We start from the raw sequence: 18,999 nt of genomic DNA, 5'->3' as shown, positions 1-18,999 counted from the left end.
ATTGTTTAATTGCTATTGCAGTTTATATTCAATACATACGTAAATATATATACATATGTATGTATATGCGATGTTGATCTAATATATGAATGTTTATACTATTGTACTATACCAATTTATAAAAAAATATAAATTTCGAATGCTTCAAACCTTTACACTGCTTAAATTTTCCCTATTCCATTTCAACTTCATCGCTGGTCTTAACAATATTTTTATGAGTTGCGCACTTGTGCAATGTTTTAGACCGCTATCTCATATAAAAATTTAAAAAAATACTTGATTTTTATGTTAAACTAAAAAACTACAATTTTTATTGCCTATACAAAATAAGTGTATGTTGTTTAAGATTGATAAACCAAACCATAAAGGGACCTCCTACTATTTGAGGCTTTCAAAGAAATCAATTTATTATCTTACTATACTAATATTTTAGGTCATATAAAAAATAGTTATTTAATTACGAAACAAGATAATGCTAGACAGACAATTTCTGTGTTCTCTAATTTATTTTTTATGAGACTAAGAGTAAGACGCACTCTTGAAATGAGTAAAGTGAGAAGTCTAAATAGCTGGCGATTGCTTTTTTAATTAGAAATTAATAAATATTCTGAGTTTATATCAAATACTACTTACTCAACAAATAGAACTTTGCAAAAATTTTGTAAACGCGTTATAAATTAACTGAATTTGTATGTACACAATAATGACGCGCTTCTAATTGTTAATATTATATATGTATATATAATAATGGGCAATGCAAGTAGTTTCCCAATTATCTAACTAAAATGATTGAATTATATTCAAAATATATTTCACTGTTGGTACGAATTTATTTAAAAGGCATGCACGCCTTACTTGTAGCAATTCTAAGGAACACCTAATATATACCGAAATTGGTTACTGCTAAGCCCATTTCCCAAAACAACCATTTTTATTTTTTTAAGAAATGTTGTGTGATAAATTATTAAAAAAAAGAAAAAATATAAAAGAACTTTCACGCAACTCTTAAGAAACATATGCACTTATCATTGTAATAAACCTTTCTTAATACGTTTGGTTTTTTTTGTAATTTTTATTGACTAAATTTAAAATTGCTGCTATTTATTCATGATTTACAGTAATATGTAGTTGCAACGTTCAACTCGTTTACGTTAATTCTACAAATTTTTAATGTACATATGTACGTACATTGTTTTCATTGTATATGCATATGTAACACACATATATAAAATTAGTTAATGGATTTCCGAAAGTCCTTATTGCATACATAATTATGCTTTAAATGTAAAATTAAACATAGTTACAGTTCCTGAAGTTAGTGAAGTGTCAAAAAGGATTAACTCGTTACTCATATAAAATAGGTTTGAGACGATATCACGCGTATGATATTGAAATTTCTTCATTATTATTTACAGTGTTTTTTTGTTAGATATTCATCAATTTGTTGCAGCATAAACAATTTACCTGTCAGTCCTTTCGTAATATGCTTTGTTGTTGTTTTACTTAGTAAATAGTTGCATATATATGGGACATTGTTTACAAATTTGCCATCTTAAACGAACTTTTGTTCTCTGCGTTTGTGCTCTAATATAATTTCAATAAGTGCACCCCAAAAGGTGCTAAAAAAAGAGACTTTCAAATCGCATGTACTTAAATATATGTATGTAGATCTTGATATTCATTTATTATATTATTTTGCTCTTGCTTCTTTTTTTTTTGTAATCGGCTTACAAAGTTTAATGATTTCTTAGTTTTATTTAAGTTATCCTTTTCGTTGCTTTAAAACTAATTATAATTTAGTTTACGCTTTAACTTGATGCCATTACTAATAATATGGTAATAATAAAAATAGTAAGTTATAATGGTTATTATAAAAAAAAAAACCTAAAATGTCGTGAATCAATTACAATTACTATAGATAAAGGATGAAGAAAATTGTGTGTATTTGCTAAGCTTTCAACACTTCTTACTTCCGACACGTTAGATACAACAATAACAGCTGCGCTAAATCTTTTACCATCTTACATTTAAAATTAGATCCAATTGAGACAGTTTTCCATATTGTCGTTGGTATTAGTTTCCTGCATACACTGCGCCATCAATAGATTTTAGAAATTATTGTTAATATTGTTGTTGTTGCACCTGCTATATACACAATTGTTGTGTGTTATCTGTCACTTTGTCAGCCACCAAGCGCTGGGTCATCTCAGAATCAATGACCGGCGTGGCCACCATGGAATAGATGTAATCTCACAGTGTGCCTGCGTCACCCTGTTCGCGCTTTTGACGACGTAGTTTTTTGCTCCACAATTCGTGGCAATCTTGCCACGTAGGCAGCCTTGGTATAGCCATTCTGCAGAAAGTAAAAAAAGTGAGATATTGCAAAAATAAATATTTAGTTATTGCATAAAAGTTTAAATAAATACAACGGATTATTTCGTGTAGTAACTGTTATGTCACTCAATCCACACTTCGCAAGCATGAAAAACTTACTCATCGGGATTGATGTTTACAAGCCATGATGATTTAAGCGCCTCCTCAGCGGTGATGCGCCGATCTGGATCCAGTTCTAGCATGCGATCGAGTAAATCCAAAGCGGGCATTGGCATGAATTCAAAATCTTCGCGTAGTCGTCGCCTGTGCTGACGTTTCGGTTTAAATGTATGGAAGAGTGGCAGCTTGATTACGTTTGGCCATACTGCCGGCACCGGTGTACCACATACTTTGGAAATAGTGTCCAATTGCGGCATTTCGGCATTCGCTTGAAAGAGTGGTCGTTTAACGAATAACTCTCCTAATATACAACCACATGACCAAACATCAATCGCTGGTCCATAACGCTCTTCGCCGAGTAGTAGTTCCGGTGGGCGATACCACAGTGTTATCACTTTGTTAGTGTATGGACGTTCTCGATCTTCGGCATTGTATAAACGTGCCAAACCGAAATCGGCAAGTTTAACTTGACCTCTGCAAAATGTATGAAAGGTTTATATATTTTTATAAATGAAATGTTCCTGTTGATTATGAAGCAACAATGATATGTGAGATTAAAAAAATTTGGCCATCACCAGGGTTGCAAAGCGTTAAAAAAATAATTGATAACATTATTTTATTTATTTTGTAATCCGAAATACGATATTTTTAATAAATTTTATACCACATACCGAATCGAAAAATAATAATAGCATAACGGATTAAAAAAGAAAATTTTAATTCTAAAACAATTTAATTTTTTTTAAATTTAATTATATGTTTCGGATTAAAAATTCAAAAGACATTTTTTAATGAAAAAAGAAAACAATAAATGAAAATTTAATTTTTAATCTCAACATTGGGATTTAAAAATGAAAAATAAATTTTGAATCCCAACATCGGGATGAAAAAATAAAAACATAACTTTTAATACAAAATTCTTAATTAAAAAATTCGCAACCCTGGCTCCCACTAGTCCGTTACTTACTTGTTATTCATTAAAATGTTTGAACATTTAATGTCACGATGAAGAAAATTCTTCTTATGGCAGTAATTGAGCCCATCCAAAAGTTGCTTCATAATACTGGCATTATTCTCTTCATTGAAGTCAACCATGCCAGATTCCAGCAGACCCATCAAATCATGATCCATATACTCGAATACTAAATAGAATGAGCCCTTATCTTTTCGGAATTCTAAAGCATCTTGCTTGTCTGTGACTATTTCATGAAGATTGACAATATTGCGATGATTCAGTTGGCGTAAAATTTTAATTTCACGCACAGCTGTAATGGGAAAACCTTCCTTCTCATGCTCCAAACGCACTTTCTTCAGCGCAACCATTTCGTTGGTGTGGTGGTCACGAGCTTTATATACCTAGTTAAGTAAAAAAGATAGTAATCATAGAAATCACTACAAAATTATTAAACAAATAATAGTTTTATAGCATTACTTGTCCATATGTGCCCTCGCCGATCTGTGCTATCATCTCGAAGACGTCTACACAACGTTCGCCCCAATCACGCACTTGATTACGTGAATCGCGACGATTTAATATAACAGGCCGTTTACGTTTTGCTGTAGCAGCATTTGTGTTCCCTTTACTATTGGAAATTTTACCATTTCCCGTGGCGGCATCGTTTGATGCACCATCCGCACCGCCTTTCGACGCATTGCTGGTGTTTGCCGTATCAAAATCTTCTGGACTATTAATAACATCGTCCTCATCGCCACTGAGCTCCTCACCGCCAGGCACCATAGGTGGCATTGGCAAATTGAGTAAGCTTTTGTTGGCATTAGTGTTTGCAGCTGGCGTGGCGGAGGACGAGGCGCTATTGTTACTCACTTTCTGAACATGTGAAACACTTTTGCTGTTATACTCGGAGGGTGGTGAAGGTGTAGACGCAATGGCTAAATCAGCGGCACTTATGCCTGGTGGCATTGGTAAAGCAGTAAGACTTTTAGGTTTAGTCTTAATTTGCGGCGGTGCTACGGACTGGCGATCGGTCTCATCAACTGTCGCATTTGTTGCAGTGACTTTGGTGGGTGGCTCATTTGTCTTAGGATCGGTGATAAGCTTTTCATCTACCACCTTCGGCATGGGAATGTTAGTTATTTCGACAACTGTTTTGCTGCCACCACTCACACCATTTGGCGTTGATGCCACCGTTGCCGCCGGATTGGGTGCTAATGTTGCGGGTTTCGCTGTAGCGCTATCAGTGGTGGACGGTGTGAGGTCGGCATGTACGACAACCTTGGGAGTACCGCTGTCTACCGACGAGCTATTCTCATTTATAATGAGCGCACTGTTGCTATTACTGTTCTCCTCTTGACGTTCTAGCAGTGCCTATAAAATCATAAAAAATAATTTGATATACATATATACCTATTTACAACAATATGCATTGTGTTCAACACTCACGTCTATCGCTTTCTGCCGCTTGTGCTTGTCTTTCACCAGCTCAGCAAATAGACTGGTGTCGCTGATCTTTTTACTGTATTCGATGCGTTTGAGCTTCAGGTCGCGTGAAATGGGTGACGATGAAGGTGAACGCGATCGGGTACGTGAACGTGAGCGTGTTCGACTGCGTGAACGCGTGTATGAACGCTTGGCATCACGGCGACGGTTGCGTGATGATGAACGGTAACGTCGATGTGACGTACGTCCACTCACCATCGCTGCAGAGACGGGCGAGGGTGGAGAGTCATAATGTCTAGTTACAGAACGCGGTGAACGCGAACGTGAATAACGGTCAGCGCCAGCGCCACGTTTTGACGACTTTGATCGTACAGGGGAAGGTGATGTTTGTAGGTATTTGCTGCCACTATGACGGTGACTACCACTCGAAACACCACTACTACGATATGATGATGAAGAGGTTGCCGCATACGCTGGTGATTGTCTGCTCCGAATATTTAACAAACTAGGGCTCCTATTAAACGAAATATATAATGGTAATAAATTTTTAAAGCACGAATTTATTGGTGTACTCGTTGTTACCTGGAATATCGTCTACCATATTTGTCCCTGTTATTACTACCGAAACGATCAAAATCATGTGTTTTACGCAAACTGTGGGCGCTAGAGCTATGGTGACGTGTATGATGAGACTCGTACGCAGGCGTTCGTGTATCGATTGCTTTTCTCCGCTTATGAGGCGGCGTAGTAGGCTGATGATGATGGTAGCGATCTATAATAGAGCGTAATAAATTGAAGTAATTATGTTTTGCAAATAAGACAAACGATCCTTACCAGGCGACATAGTTTTATATTTATGCATATCAACACCACTGCTACTTCTACCGCTGTAATGATGACTAGTAGTACCACCACCGCTGGCATTACTTAATGAGCGATGCTGATGATGATGTTGCGTAGATAGTAGATCTTCCTTTGGTGGACTAAGCGCATAACGTGTGCTACGTGCGGTATGTCCACGTTCAACACTACCGGACACGTAAAGTGGTGGTGTATGTGGCGATGTTGCGGCGGGAAATCGTGTTTTCGCACTGGTACGTGGGGGTGTACGATGCCGTTGATTTGTTACGGTGACTTGTAGACCAGAAGCTGCCGCCGCAACTGTAGATGTACCACTCGGTTTTACCGCAGCATTAGCTGCTAAAGCAGCACCCGTCTTTTCAGCATAGTAGCTATTGCTACTACCTGGACGCATTGGTGGTGTATCTATGGACATTGGACTGACTTCTTTTATTGGAGTATAAGATGATCCAACACCACTACCAGCAATGTTACGATCGGGACTCTTAATTGCACTATTGCCAACAGGTTTCACGTGAAAACGGTGTGCTTTCGGCGAAGGTGTGTAGTGACGTATACTCTCAGCTGCTATAACTTCATCCAAGTCATTGTCAGAAATCGACTCGATGCTTGAGTATGATCTTGCACGTTTCTTTTTTCGTTTCTTTGATTTCTTACTACGCTTATGCTTTTTGTCTTTTTTGGCTTTCTTGCGTTTTTGTCTCTTTAATTCTGCTTCAAATTCATCGGTATCCATGGAATCACTACTTGCTAGCGCCGCATCCCAATCGGAAACTTCTTCATCTAGTAGTTTGCTCCTGCTGCTACTGTTAATGCTATTCTTTTTTTGTTTTTTCGTAGCCGGGTCATTGTGTGTACGATGGTGAGATAACATTGCTGTGCTCGAATCGTTGGGGGACCCGCCTGAAGTGGATATTTTATCACCTTTGGATTTCAATAAAACAGTTGTAGCAGTGCTAATTGATTTCGCTCCCCGAACTGGAGAGCCAAGAATAATGCGGCGTACACGATTTGGGGACAGATTGGATAAATTATCAAGGCTCTCTTTACGTTTCCTTCTGGTAAAAGAAAAATACAATAATTAATTCGTTTTAGAATGTTTTCATAAAATAATTAATAATAATACCAAAAATGTATATAAATTTGAACATACCGGAAAGTATCATCATCACTGCTCATGTTCTGAAGTTGTTGATCTGTTTTGGGTGCATTTGGTGGAGGAAGTTGTGTGGAAGGTCTAAGATCTTTGCTAACATTTGGAATCACTGCATTGACACTTTGCTGTTTCGTGGTTTCATTTGGTTCCGAATTAATTTCGCCAGCCTCCGGATCAGAGAAATCTTCGGAACTTACATCAGAGTACTCAACGATGGCGTTCAAAGCATTTGTTTTTGTCGATTGGTTAATTGCTAAAGCTTCATCGCCATCTGCACTGGATCGACTTTGTAGAGACTGGTTGCTACTACTACGGCTGTGCCTTGATTGTCGGGTAGGAGAGTTTTCACGAGAAAGTGAATGTTTGCCACTCTTCTTTTTAGATTTTTTGTGTTTTTTTAATAAACCGTCATATTCACTAGCCATTAGAGAATGTGAATTTCCACCAACAACGGTGCTACGATCGCTTACAGTGGCGTAGCGCGTGCTGCTGCCGCCCCGTTCTTTTTCCATTAGCGGGACGATTAGAAACACAATCACTAACACTTGCTGTCCCTGGAACTGATTTATTCGAAATTGGTACTCTCAACTATAACACAGTATTATTTTAATTTCTTCAGTTTGTTGTTTTTTTACTTTTACTTCACTGCTTTTAAGCAGAGAGGAAATGTAGGCTGTCTGTTTTTTTGTTCTAAAATTTTATCCTTGATTGATTTAAACATAATTCCAATTCACATGTTAAATATTTTATCAGCGATTTTATACTCCAAAGCAGTAAATTAATAAATGCAATTTAAGAATGATTTTTGTAGTAGTATCCTATTTGTGAAATTTTCTGCAAGCTTCGCCGTCAACGATGTCGCCCTGATGAATTACAAACAGCAACAACAACACGGCAACAGAAATAAAATTTATCATTTGTCACTTTTTGCCCTGAAATATTTTGAGGTTAGTTGAGAGTCAAACCATACAACACTGATAAATGTCAAAATAATGAAAGCGGTGTTGCATAAAAACATTTTATTCAATATGTTTATTATGTGTTTCACAACTTAAAAGTTAATATCTGAAGAAAAAATTTAAAGAGGAATAAAAGTTTAGCAATAAATATTTTCAATATTAGATAGTGTAAAAGTAATATTTAATAAAACAAAATTAAATAATTATTATGACAACTTACATTTAACAACTCTGGTTTTTGTTTTGATTGAAGGTAGATTTTTGACATACACGCAGCGGCATAACTTTTATAATTTTAACAACTTGCAGTAAATAATTTTATCGTATGTATTCAAAAAACTTTCAGGAGTATTAATAGTAATGTGTTGGTAAATATTCGGCGCACAAACTTTTAAAAAATAAAAAATTGAAAGAATTTTTCTGCTCCCTGCCCGTATTCGACGTGACCACTACCGATTGTCCATTAGTCTAGAGCAGGTTGCATTATTTTTCACTTTGAGTCGTATATAAAAAAAACTAACTTGCATTTATTTGTCACAAATATTTTGATCCGAATTAAATAATTTCTCACACTTTCACCGAAATGGCACTATTTATTAACACATTTGTAACATCTTGGTCATTGGTATAGAACTCCACTGTAATATCTCTACGAGTACGTGGTATTATCACATACCATACAAGTTACGAAGGTGTGCAGGGCGCCTTCTATTTCACTGGAGCAGTACTCCCGTTTTTCCTTGACCACTAAATGTGATTTCATTAAAGTTAAAGTAATAATTTCGCTTTGCGTGCGTTAAAATTTTGTTCTAATTTCATATGAATTTAATTTATATATATTCTTTGGGGTTTAATTGTTTCATGTGCGTTCTTTAAATGAGCATATTTGCATAAAATTCTATGAAAATGGCAATAAAATTATGGAAGCTGAATTAAAAGGAATTTTTCTTTCCCAGCAGCGCACAGAGCGATTATGATTACGACAGCGAAATGAAAATTTCTCGACGAAATGCGTAAATGGCGAATGCACAGGGTTGCTTCAATGTAAAAAAGTAAAGTTTATATTTTCGCAACTTCGTTAATAAAAGAACGATGAAAATAGATAAATATAATAATTTTTATAATTCGGAAAATATAAGTGTTTCAATTTCTTTTAATTTCAATTGAGTATGAAGCAACATTTTGATATTGAAATATTTTAAATCGGCTGAGCTGTCATGTAGCTGTCATATACCAGTTGATAGCGCGCGGCTTTGTTTAGTTAGCATAAACGTTTTTTGACGTTGACTTCGAATTTAAAAGAAATAAAAAGTGCCAAGGAAAGTAGGCAGATGTGACGCTATTATTTATTTACATATTAATTGAAGAAAAACAATTATTTTTGAATAGTAAAGTAAAAAGTTAAGTGTTGGTTGATTAAAGATTGTAAAAACTTATCCCAACAATGTCTATACACGTTGGATTAGGGGAGTGTATTGAGGTGTGTGTTAGATTATAGTGTAGAAGTAATTTTTCAAGTGACGCTAACTTTCCAATTATTAAATTGTAGGAATATGAAGTACTTCATCTACTTGGCAAAGGAGGCTTCGCTAGTGTTTATAAGGCGCGTTGTACGCGTACAAATCAAATAGTGGCAATTAAAATGGTACATATATTAATACACTTAAATAATGATTTTTGAAAAACTCATAATTTTCTATTAAGATTGACAAACAGCTAATACAGCGTGCTGGCTTAGCCAACCGGGTACGACAAGAAGTTGAAATTCATTCGCGTCTAAAACATCCATCTGTTCTGGAGTTGTATACATTTTTTCAGGATGTTAACTATGTATATCTGGTGCTAGAGCTGGCACATAATGGCGAGCTGCATCGTTATATGAAACAACAGATGGGACGAGCCATGACTGAGGATGAAGCGGCGAACATACTACGACAGGTGGTTTCGGGCCTGTTGTATCTACATTCTCATCAGATAATGCACCGTGATATATCGCTTTCGAACTTGTTACTAAGCAAAGATATGCATGTCAAGATTGCCGATTTCGGACTAGCAACTCAGTTGAAATGGCCTGATGAAAAACACATGACTATGTGCGGTAAGTAACAGTGAAAGATATTTTATTTACATATATTATCAATGCTATTTTCGATATTTTTCAGGTACACCAAATTACATTTCACCTGAAGTGGTAACTAGAGCTCCCCATGGCTTACCGGCTGATGTTTGGGGTCTTGGTTGTATGTTCTACACACTGCTTGTCGGACACCCACCCTTTGATACAGATGCAGTACAGTCCACACTAAACAAAGTTGTAAAGTCGGATTTCCAAATACCACAACATCTCTCGTACGATGCACAAGATTTAATAGAACGTTTATTAAAAAAGGATCCCAATGAACGAATAACCTTAGAACAAGTGCTGCAACATCCATTCATGCTGCGTCATGAACAAGGTTGTGTCACAGCTGCAGGTTCAGCTGCGCCGGGCATAAGCGTTGACATTAACGAGTGCACGCAAAATCATAGACAAAAATATCAACAGCAACAAAGTGGCTCAAGCTGTGACAGCGGCATTATAACATTTGCCAGTAGCAACTCCAGTTCATCACGTATTGCTGCACTACAACGTTCACGTTCAATGGAAAAATATCCAATGCGCGGTAGTACATTGGAGCGTATACAAGAGCATCAACAAAATAAAGCTGACTTTGTTCCATTGAAGGCAGCACATTCCTACAATTCTTTTGCCAGTGACTATTTGGAATCAAATCAACAACGTCCATTCCAAGCATCAACTCCTCAAGGTAATAGCATGGACATTGAGTGGCAATCTAACGGCTCATCTAAATACAATAGTTTACCAACAACACCACGCTATGTGGTTGAAAACCATTTTCCGCTTCCCAAACCATGTGGGGAAAATGTTGAAAATAACTTTCCCGCTGGTGGCACTGATTACTTGCCGCATAAGTCTAATCAAATGGATGGTGTACACAAAGTACTTAGGCCAACTAATGTGGCTTTGCAAGAACAAAAAAGTACGTCAGAACGTTTGGGTGTGTCACCATTAAACACGAATCGACTTTTGCCTACACGCTATAAAACCAAAAATGCTATCATGAGTATTTTATCGAGTGGCGAGGTGGCATTGGAATTCATAAAATATAAAAGTCGTTTACGTGAAGATCGTATCACCGATATATATTGGTTTTCAAAAGATGGAATGCGTATTACCATTTACCAACCAGATCCAGGACGGTAAGTGCACTATAAAAAAAAAATTATAAAATTTTTAATATAATTATTCATTTATGCAGAGGTCTACCTATTAGCGAAGAATCGCCCCCAGCGCCAGCAGATGGTATCGCTGCTAATCATTCCATTTACTCTTACAATAATTTACCTAGCAAACATTGGAAAAAATATATTTATGCCTCTCGTTTTGTCAACTTGGTTAAAGCTAAAACTCCAAAAGTTACATTCTTTAGCAAACAAGCAAAGTGCCAGCTGATGGAAAGCATGGATGATTTCGAGGTTTTCTTTTATAATGGCGCAAAAGTAATTAAAGCACCTAATGCTGATGTCCGTGTTTACGACAAGCACGGTCGTTTGTTAAAGAACCACGACGAGCTTACTGCCCGCAATTTGCTGCAACATCAAGAGGAATGCTTAAAGCATTGCCTGGCGATCTGCAGTGCGCTACAGCTGGCGCAGACTAGTGGTAACTGCTGCTTTCCAGCTGTGGTGGGCCGACGACCCAGTGATGTGGATGTGGTGCAGGGGCAATGTATTAGCACGGCAATGCGTGACACTACCAACATCATTTATTTAACACCTACCTCGCAACAGGTATATATTTTCTACTTTTTCATGTGTTTTCTAAACAACGTTCATTCCACTTATAGGAAAGTACTAACTTTTCAACTGGCACCACATCTTCGGGATTTCGTAGTGACAGCAATTACAGTAACTCCTCGTCGCAGCAATCAATGGGTTTACAGCAGCAACTACAGCAACAGCAAATAATGGCAGCTCAGCCAAATATACCGATACGCAAACTTAACATACCTGGCATTGGTATCGCCACAGAAGTAAGTAGTTAACAATTTAAAAAAGTTTAGTTTTCTTTTATTTTTTTTGTTGATATTACAGCTTTCGCATGGCATTATTCAAGTGCAATTCCCTGACGGTTCTCATGTTTCAGTGATACCCGCAAGTCAGGGCGGTGGCATTACTTTTACACAAACAAATGGTTCATCCACCCACTTTAGCCCACAAGACGATCTGCCTATAGTGGTAAGAGAAAAATTAGCACAATTGCCACAGGTGGAGCGGCAATTGAAGCAAGCGCCGCTTCTGCGCACAAACGGACATTTTATGCAATCTAAGCAGTCGCACAACGGTCACTATGCCGCATACGAAAGAAATCAAGTATTGACTACACCACGCTCTACAAATACCGTGGGTCCAACACAACAACATGCAATGAAATATTTTCGTTAGTGCCCTTAGCTATGTATTTAACGCGTGCTCTTTGAATTTTCGAAACTGTGAGTTGGATTTTCGAACGAGCGGTTTCTTATTTCTAAAAATATTTTATTTGTAAATTGTTTTACAAACGAAAAATATTTTTTATAAAAACGTTATTTGTATTGTTCATACTTGAATGCAATAAATATTTGTATATTTAGTATATCTGCATTGAATTAAAGCCGAAATATATAAAATGTACGTTTGTGCTTTTGTGTGCGTTATACAATAAAGCTCAATTGTTTTTGCTGCGAACAAGAAAACAAGCCTATTCACCAAGGTATTTGTAGGAAATAAGCGTGCGAACCGACGAGTTATTTTTAAAATCGTTGGTAAGTAAGTATAAAGCTTAACGGTACGCTTAAAGGCAAGTGCGCCTTTTGAGCTTTTATATGCCCAGACAATGCTTAGCTTAGCAGATACACACACGTGCAAACGTAGTATGTTAGTATATACATATAAAACTAGCCTATATCGTTTATTCATAGTTCAAGTTTATTACAAGTAATTATTTTACAATTCTTAATACATACTATACTATATTTCATTGTTAGTTTCGTATATTTGCTTAATGTAATATTCACTTAATGTGTATATTATTTTACCTGTTAAATTAAATTTAGCAAGCTTTAAGTATAATATATGCACTTATATTGGTAATCCTTGCAGTCTTAAAAGCTAATGAAATAAAATTACACAAATTTTGAAATGAAAAAGGTTTGTATTATTTACTTTAATTGATATTGCATATATTGGTTTTTCAAATAATATTTTGAACAATATTATCCTCCAATCATATTATAGTGTTTGTATATATTTGCATATACATATGTATATTATTTAATTTTGAATTTTTTAAAGTTTTTTTTTATCTTTTTTTAATTAAAATTTTTTAATTTTTATATAATATTTTTTTAATTTTTTTATAAATTCTTTTTTTAATTTTTATATATTTTTTTTTAATTTTTGTTTAGTTTTTTTAATTTTTAATTTTATATATGTATGTATTTATATATTTATATTTTATTTATTTGTTTTATTATTTTTATTTATTTGTTTTTATTTTTTTTATGTAGATTTTATTTGTTATATTTTAGTTTTAATTATTTATTTATTCATTTGTTTTGTTATTTATTCTGTTTTGTAATAAACAAATACAACCAAATACATAAGTATTTTTGTTTAACTTATTTATGTACATTTAAAATAGTCTGTACGAAAAAAGTCGGTATCAAGTTTGATTTTGTGAAAAATGAATGAAAATGCTTTTATATACATACATACATATGTTAATCAATGTTATTATACATTTTTTATTTTGATTTATTTTTTTTATTTTGATTTATTTTTTTTTATTTTTTTATTTTTTTATTTTATTTATTAAATTTTTTTTTTAATTATATTAATTTATTTTTTTTATTTAATAATAAATTTAAAGAAACCAATAGAGATTTTGTTTCTCCAATAAACAAGTAAAACCAAATAAATATTTTTAAGACTTATTTACATTTAATTAATTAAAAACCAAATAAATATTATTGATAATTTATTTACATTTAATTAATTAAGCAAAATTTTCTTTTTGCGAAAAGTCGGTATTAAAAAATTTGATTTTATGAAAAAATATTGTTAATGCAGTTTTGCTTATTTATATTTACATTTTTAAAAATTGACAAAAACTTATTTAAATAAATAATAAATTAAAATTAATTTAAAATGTTGTGATTAAAATTATTAATTATCATAAAGATCGGAAGAGCACACATATTAGGTATTAATAAAATAAATTTAATTTTATAGTTTCATTATTATTTTATATAGTTGTAAATTTGTTTATTACTAAAATTTTATGTATTTTTATTATCAGTATTTATTTATATAACTTTTTTATTATTAAATTTTTAATTATTTTTATTTAATTATTAATTTTTTTTATTATTACAATTTTATTTATTTTTTACTTAAATTCTCTAGTTTTACTTTATTTATTCATTCTTATTTTCATAATACCATTTTTTTCCTTCTCTCTTACTCTAATTTGTTTTTATTTAGTTATTCGTTGGAAAATTTACATCAAAATGGATACGCTTTCTAAATAAATAGTAAAATTGGTAGCGTTTCAGTGGCAGTACATCATTTCAACAAATACTTTATGAAGTAATGCTGCATACATACACAGACTTACTTAAGAATTAAAATTCGTTTGTACAAAAATCGTTACCGATATAAATTTGAGCTTGATTATTAATTGATTAAGTTGTTCTTTTATGAGCATGTAAGTATATACACATTTTCGTTTATGAATAATATTTAAATCAATTCACACATGTATATACATATGTACATACATATGCGAAAGACGGAAGCATTTCTTGTGTGCGCCGTAATGTATGCTATACTACATGCTATACACAAACTACATACGCCAGGGCGTATGATAAACAAATGGAAATCACATGAAACCTGATAGAAACTTACGAAAACAAAAATGAAGTAGATTATCGTGTAGCAATGCGAAGGGTCAAATATATTTTAAAGATCACAAATATCGAAATTACTCAATATCGAGACGAGTTGTTAATCGCTGGTAAATTAGAAGTGCGTAAAAGCTTTGGCAAACTATGCGCTAATAGCTTGGTTTTTCATCTTATTCGTTTGTGAATAACCGCTAGATTTTAATGCGAAACTAGATAGAGAGAGTGATAGCTCCCACCACAGTCAGGTCTACTTAAACGGAATGGACCCGTATTTTTATCCAGCCATTGACTTTAACTTGGCAACATTGCTCAAAATTACTTCATAAATGTTTCATGACCCCAAAACAATAACAACAACAATAAGGAACAATTTTGTATATGAAATTCAAACAATCGATGGTTCAAAATTAAAGATCTTTAATCTGTTTTTAAACGCGTTTTTCTAAAAATTATATTTTCCAAATTTGCTCGGAGACAATCACTATTGAATTTTATCAGGCATTTTCTGTAAAGTTAGTCCATACACCGGCAAAAACTTAAAAAAAATTCAATTCGTGATTTTTTTCGATCGTAGGTCATTGTATGGACAATATGTTGAAGTAGAAAATTTCTTTTAGAATTATTCAATGGAGAACGTTGGAATCACTGTAGTAGTGAATGATCTGTTTAGCGCCATTGTAAGTCGATAAATCAAAAAATATACATATATTGGTTATAGTAGATATTTGTTTATTTATTTATTAGTATAAATATAAAAAAAAATAAGTTGAAGCTGGATTAGAAATACGAAAAGACGTTTTCGACTACCGATTTATGATTTTTTTTTTCAAAAATTTGACTGTCTATTCCTTAAAAACAATTCATAGCGTAATTTTTTTTAATTGCTAAATAGCGCATTTTTAGGTTGTCACATTACACCGGTCAACAATTTTTTATTTTATTTTGATTCCTGTTTTTATGCTCAAATTCTGATGCTATACAATAAAAAATATTGTAATTGTTATTTTTAGCACTCAAAAATTTGTTTTTGCCTGATTTGCTCACACAAACATAAAAGAAACACGACAAAAATTACATAAGCAAAATTTAAAAAAAATCTCTTTTTTTTGGTGTGGTAGAAACTGAAATTTAACATGTAGAAGTCAGACCCAAAACTCATGTCGACCCCTTAACATTCGAATAGTTCAACATGCTGCATATATTATATATACAATGTGCGTATCCATACACACACACCGAATAAAACACTATTTATTTACATATTTCCATTTGCATGAACTCTCGTGCTTGCTTTTATTATGCTCGCATACTTAACTTCACATTTATTATTTGATTGCATTGTTTATCTGCCAAATATTGCTTCAGTTTACAATTAAATCAAAATAATTCGTATGAAAGCATATAGCTTTACAGCTAAAATATACTTGTGTATGTATGTATGTATTTATATATACAAAAGATTTTATATTTACTTTACTAACATAAACTTAACTTAGTGATACTTTGCTAGTTTTAACTAATCGTTGATTTGATATGCTAATTTGCTTACAATGCGCTTTTTGCCAACTTATATACACTACAGTTTATATTTTATATATTTTGTGCATAAACTACACTAGAGCTGTGATTTACTAACTTATATTTGCAGTTTACAAGCGCACCTTTGCTCCAAGCATACTTAACATACACACATATGTACATAAATGTGGCTATAAAAATTATATGTGTGTATATTGCTCAATGCACACACACATATGTATGTATGTGAATGTACTAGTATGCATGTGCTGAAAGCAATTCATTGCAAATTGTTTGCAATTTAATATTTACTTGTTGATTTTGCTAATTTTCAAATACAACTTTTGGCGCAAAATTTTATTTGTTTTTGTTTTTTACCTTTTTTTGATTACATGCAAATTCAGAAGAATTCATTTTGAGCATTAAACTATCGATTGTGCATTGCTGTGTGGTGTGTCTGTTTGCATTTTCGTATGCTGCGCACACAATAACATGTATAGGTGTGTTTAAATTTGTTTGTGTGTTGTTGTTAATTGATGGGTTTGTCAATTGCAGTACATTTGCCTTTCAATTTTGATTTTAATACGCCAATATGGGTAGCTAGCCTGTGCTGTTTTCAACTTATAACAATAAGCCAATACCGAAATCATTCGAAACAAGCCTTCATTAAATAAATATGCTTGCATATAAAAAATGTATGTAATAATTGTAGATTTTTTTTAATGTTAAAGAGCGCAAATTTAATGTTTCAAGCCAGCAGCGCAGCAGTACAACATATTTTGGTAATTAATTTTAATTTTTGCATATTCACAGATAACTAAATTTTTATTTCTGACAAAATGATTTTTGTTCAGTCATTTCAATTTCTGCATAGTCACAAATAACTGTAAATTTTTATTTATAAAAAAAATATTTTTGGTAATTCATTTTAGTTCTCGCATATTCACAAATAACTGTAAAATTTTATACCTAAAAAATTTAAATTTCCCCTCGTGAGCTTCTGTTGGACGGCTTTCTCAAAGTTTGATTTTGGTCGGGTTGTGGTTTTGAGTTGGCACGGCTTATACAAGTATAAATTATTATACATATATGTATATTTGTTGCTTTCGGCTTTCGGCTTCTGGCTTTGTATGTTTAAGTTTATCAAATTGTTGCATTAAAAATGTGGTTTTTGAAACTTTCTTTTATAAACAAATATATAAAAATATTGAAAAAAATATAAATAAAAAACAAAAAAAAACACAAACACCTTAAAATAAAAAATATTAAAAAAAAACCCAAAATAAAAAAGGAAAAAATGTAAAAAAATTAATTAAATATATAAAAAAATAAAAAACCAAAAATATAAAACCAAAAATTAAAATGAAAAGAATATTAAAAAATCTAAAATAAAAATATTCAATCCACAAAAAAAAAAAATTCAAAAGAAATGAAAAAACAAAATTAAAATGAAAAGAATATTAAAAAATCTAAAATAAAAATATTCAATCCACAAAAAAAAAAAAAAAATTCAAAAGAAATGAAAAAACAAAATTAAATAAAGAAATATTAAAATATCATAAAACTAAAATAAAAAAGAAAAGCAAGAAAGGAAAAACGATAATAATCTATGCTTAAAAGTTTATTTTTTAAAGGTAGCGCAAAATTATATTTAGCGCTGAATTAATAAAGCAAACTATTATGCAGTTGTACAATAGCATTTCAATATACATATATTTATGTATATATGTACATACAAACCTTTTTTTAAATAAACTAAAAACTAAATAAAACTAAAGTAATGTGGTTTTAACGGTACTTTAGCAACAACGGCGAAAGTTTGCTCTAAAATACACATACTTTTAATTCTTGTTGCTGCTTTTGGAATGTTAAAGTAATAAAATCAAACTGATATGTCTGGTATCTTGGCGTTTTTGCGCATTTTTTACACAAATAACTGCTATTAATTTAATTAAATTAAAACATAAATTTATGAATGACAATTCATTCGCTTAATGTAACTTAATTCAAACTTCAATTAAGTGAACACATGAAATCTATCAAAAACTTATCAAAAAAGCTAAAAAATTTTAAATCATGAAAAGAGTGAAAAATTAAATTACTTCAACTATGAAATATAATTTTCGGCAAATTTTTTTCAAAATATGTACACCTACACATATTTTTTCGTACACTTTTTAAAAAATAACGAAATTTTGAAAATCATAACACAATTATTATATAAAATAAAAACAAAAAAAAAATTATTAAATTAAATGTTAACTCAAAAAATTTAAGTTAATTTTTAAACAAAAGTTTAAAATATACATATGTACATATGTATAAATTTCAGAAAATTCATGTTTGTGATGTGTTTGAAAGCTAATGCGCGCAGTACTTCATTAAATTTCAGTTTACAATAGTGACGTTGCTGCGCACATAGCCTTGCTAAAATTAATTTGTTGTATATATTCACTGTATTACTCATTATCTTCAGTTTTTATGTGCATAATACACCATTATCTATATTATTCATAGTTATTCGTGGATTATATCAGTTCTTTTGCTTTATTTCTCTAAGTGTACGTGTTGCATGTTTGTGTGCGTGTATGAAGTTTTGTGTGG

The 18,999-nt window shown here is 32.4% G+C and overlaps 2 protein-coding genes across 4 annotated transcripts; one reads left to right on the top strand and one right to left on the bottom strand.

Annotated features, from left to right (window-relative positions):
• Positions 1 to 1,657: 1,657 nt before the first annotated feature.
• LOC120777498 (cyclin-dependent kinase 12) lies at positions 1,658 to 8,921 on the bottom strand. Of its 3 annotated transcripts, none has more exons than XM_040108846.1 (9): positions 8,088 to 8,921; positions 6,906 to 7,840; positions 5,726 to 6,807; positions 5,474 to 5,663; positions 4,895 to 5,405; positions 3,926 to 4,819; positions 3,461 to 3,849; positions 2,494 to 2,967; positions 1,658 to 2,353 (listed from the first exon to the last, which is right to left on the bottom strand). In XM_040108846.1, exons 2-9 carry the CDS (start codon positions 7,418 to 7,420, stop codon positions 2,251 to 2,253), a joined length of 4,158 nt encoding a protein of 1,385 aa, XP_039964780.1. In that variant the 5' UTR covers positions 7,421 to 7,840; positions 8,088 to 8,921; the 3' UTR covers positions 1,658 to 2,250. The 3 variants fall into 3 exon arrangements, with proteins under 3 accessions (XP_039964780.1, XP_039964779.1, XP_039964778.1); XM_040108845.1 differs by having other exon boundaries at positions 5,726 to 6,810; positions 6,906 to 7,973; positions 8,088 to 8,919; XM_040108844.1 differs by having other exon boundaries at positions 5,726 to 6,810; positions 8,088 to 8,919.
• A 241-nt stretch (positions 8,922 to 9,162) lies between these two features.
• Positions 9,163 to 13,178, top strand: LOC120778287 (serine/threonine-protein kinase PLK4). Its single transcript, XM_040110074.1, has 7 exons — positions 9,163 to 9,347; positions 9,417 to 9,512; positions 9,572 to 9,965; positions 10,030 to 11,128; positions 11,188 to 11,719; positions 11,776 to 11,961; positions 12,023 to 13,178. Exons 1-7 carry the CDS (start codon positions 9,312 to 9,314, stop codon positions 12,371 to 12,373), a joined length of 2,694 nt encoding a protein of 897 aa, XP_039966008.1. The 5' UTR covers positions 9,163 to 9,311; the 3' UTR covers positions 12,374 to 13,178.
• Positions 13,179 to 18,999: the final 5,821 nt, after the last annotated feature.

The sequence above is a fragment of the Bactrocera tryoni genome, chromosome 5 (assembly GCF_016617805.1).
Source record: "Bactrocera tryoni isolate S06 chromosome 5, CSIRO_BtryS06_freeze2, whole genome shotgun sequence".
Taxonomy (NCBI): domain Eukaryota; kingdom Metazoa; phylum Arthropoda; class Insecta; order Diptera; family Tephritidae; genus Bactrocera; species Bactrocera tryoni.
Note: the sequence above shows the minus strand (reverse complement) of the source record. Positions and strands in the feature narration are given on the sequence as shown.

What these genes read in the sequence shown, in the direction of transcription:
- LOC120777498 (XM_040108845.1), bottom strand. Translation starts at nt 7,420, where the DNA reads ATGGAAAAAGAACGGGGCGGCAGCAGCACGCGCTACGCCACTGTAAGC. An exon ending in AGCGGCAGAAAGCGATAGAC is followed by an intron (nt 4,820 to 4,894) that starts GTGAGTGTTGAA and finishes ATGATTTTATAG; the next exon opens with GCACTGCTAGAACGTCAAGA. An exon ending in AACATTTTAATGAATAACAA is followed by an intron (nt 2,968 to 3,460) that starts GTAAGTAACGGA and finishes TACATTTTGCAG; the next exon opens with AGGTCAAGTTAAACTTGCCG.
- LOC120778287 (XM_040110074.1), top strand. Translation starts at nt 9,312, where the DNA reads ATGTCTATACACGTTGGATTAGGGGAGTGTATTGAG. An exon ending in GATTAGGGGAGTGTATTGAG is followed by an intron (nt 9,348 to 9,416) that starts GTGTGTGTTAGA and finishes ATTAAATTGTAG; the next exon opens with GAATATGAAGTACTTCATCT. An exon ending in TAACACCTACCTCGCAACAG is followed by an intron (nt 11,720 to 11,775) that starts GTATATATTTTC and finishes TTCCACTTATAG; the next exon opens with GAAAGTACTAACTTTTCAAC.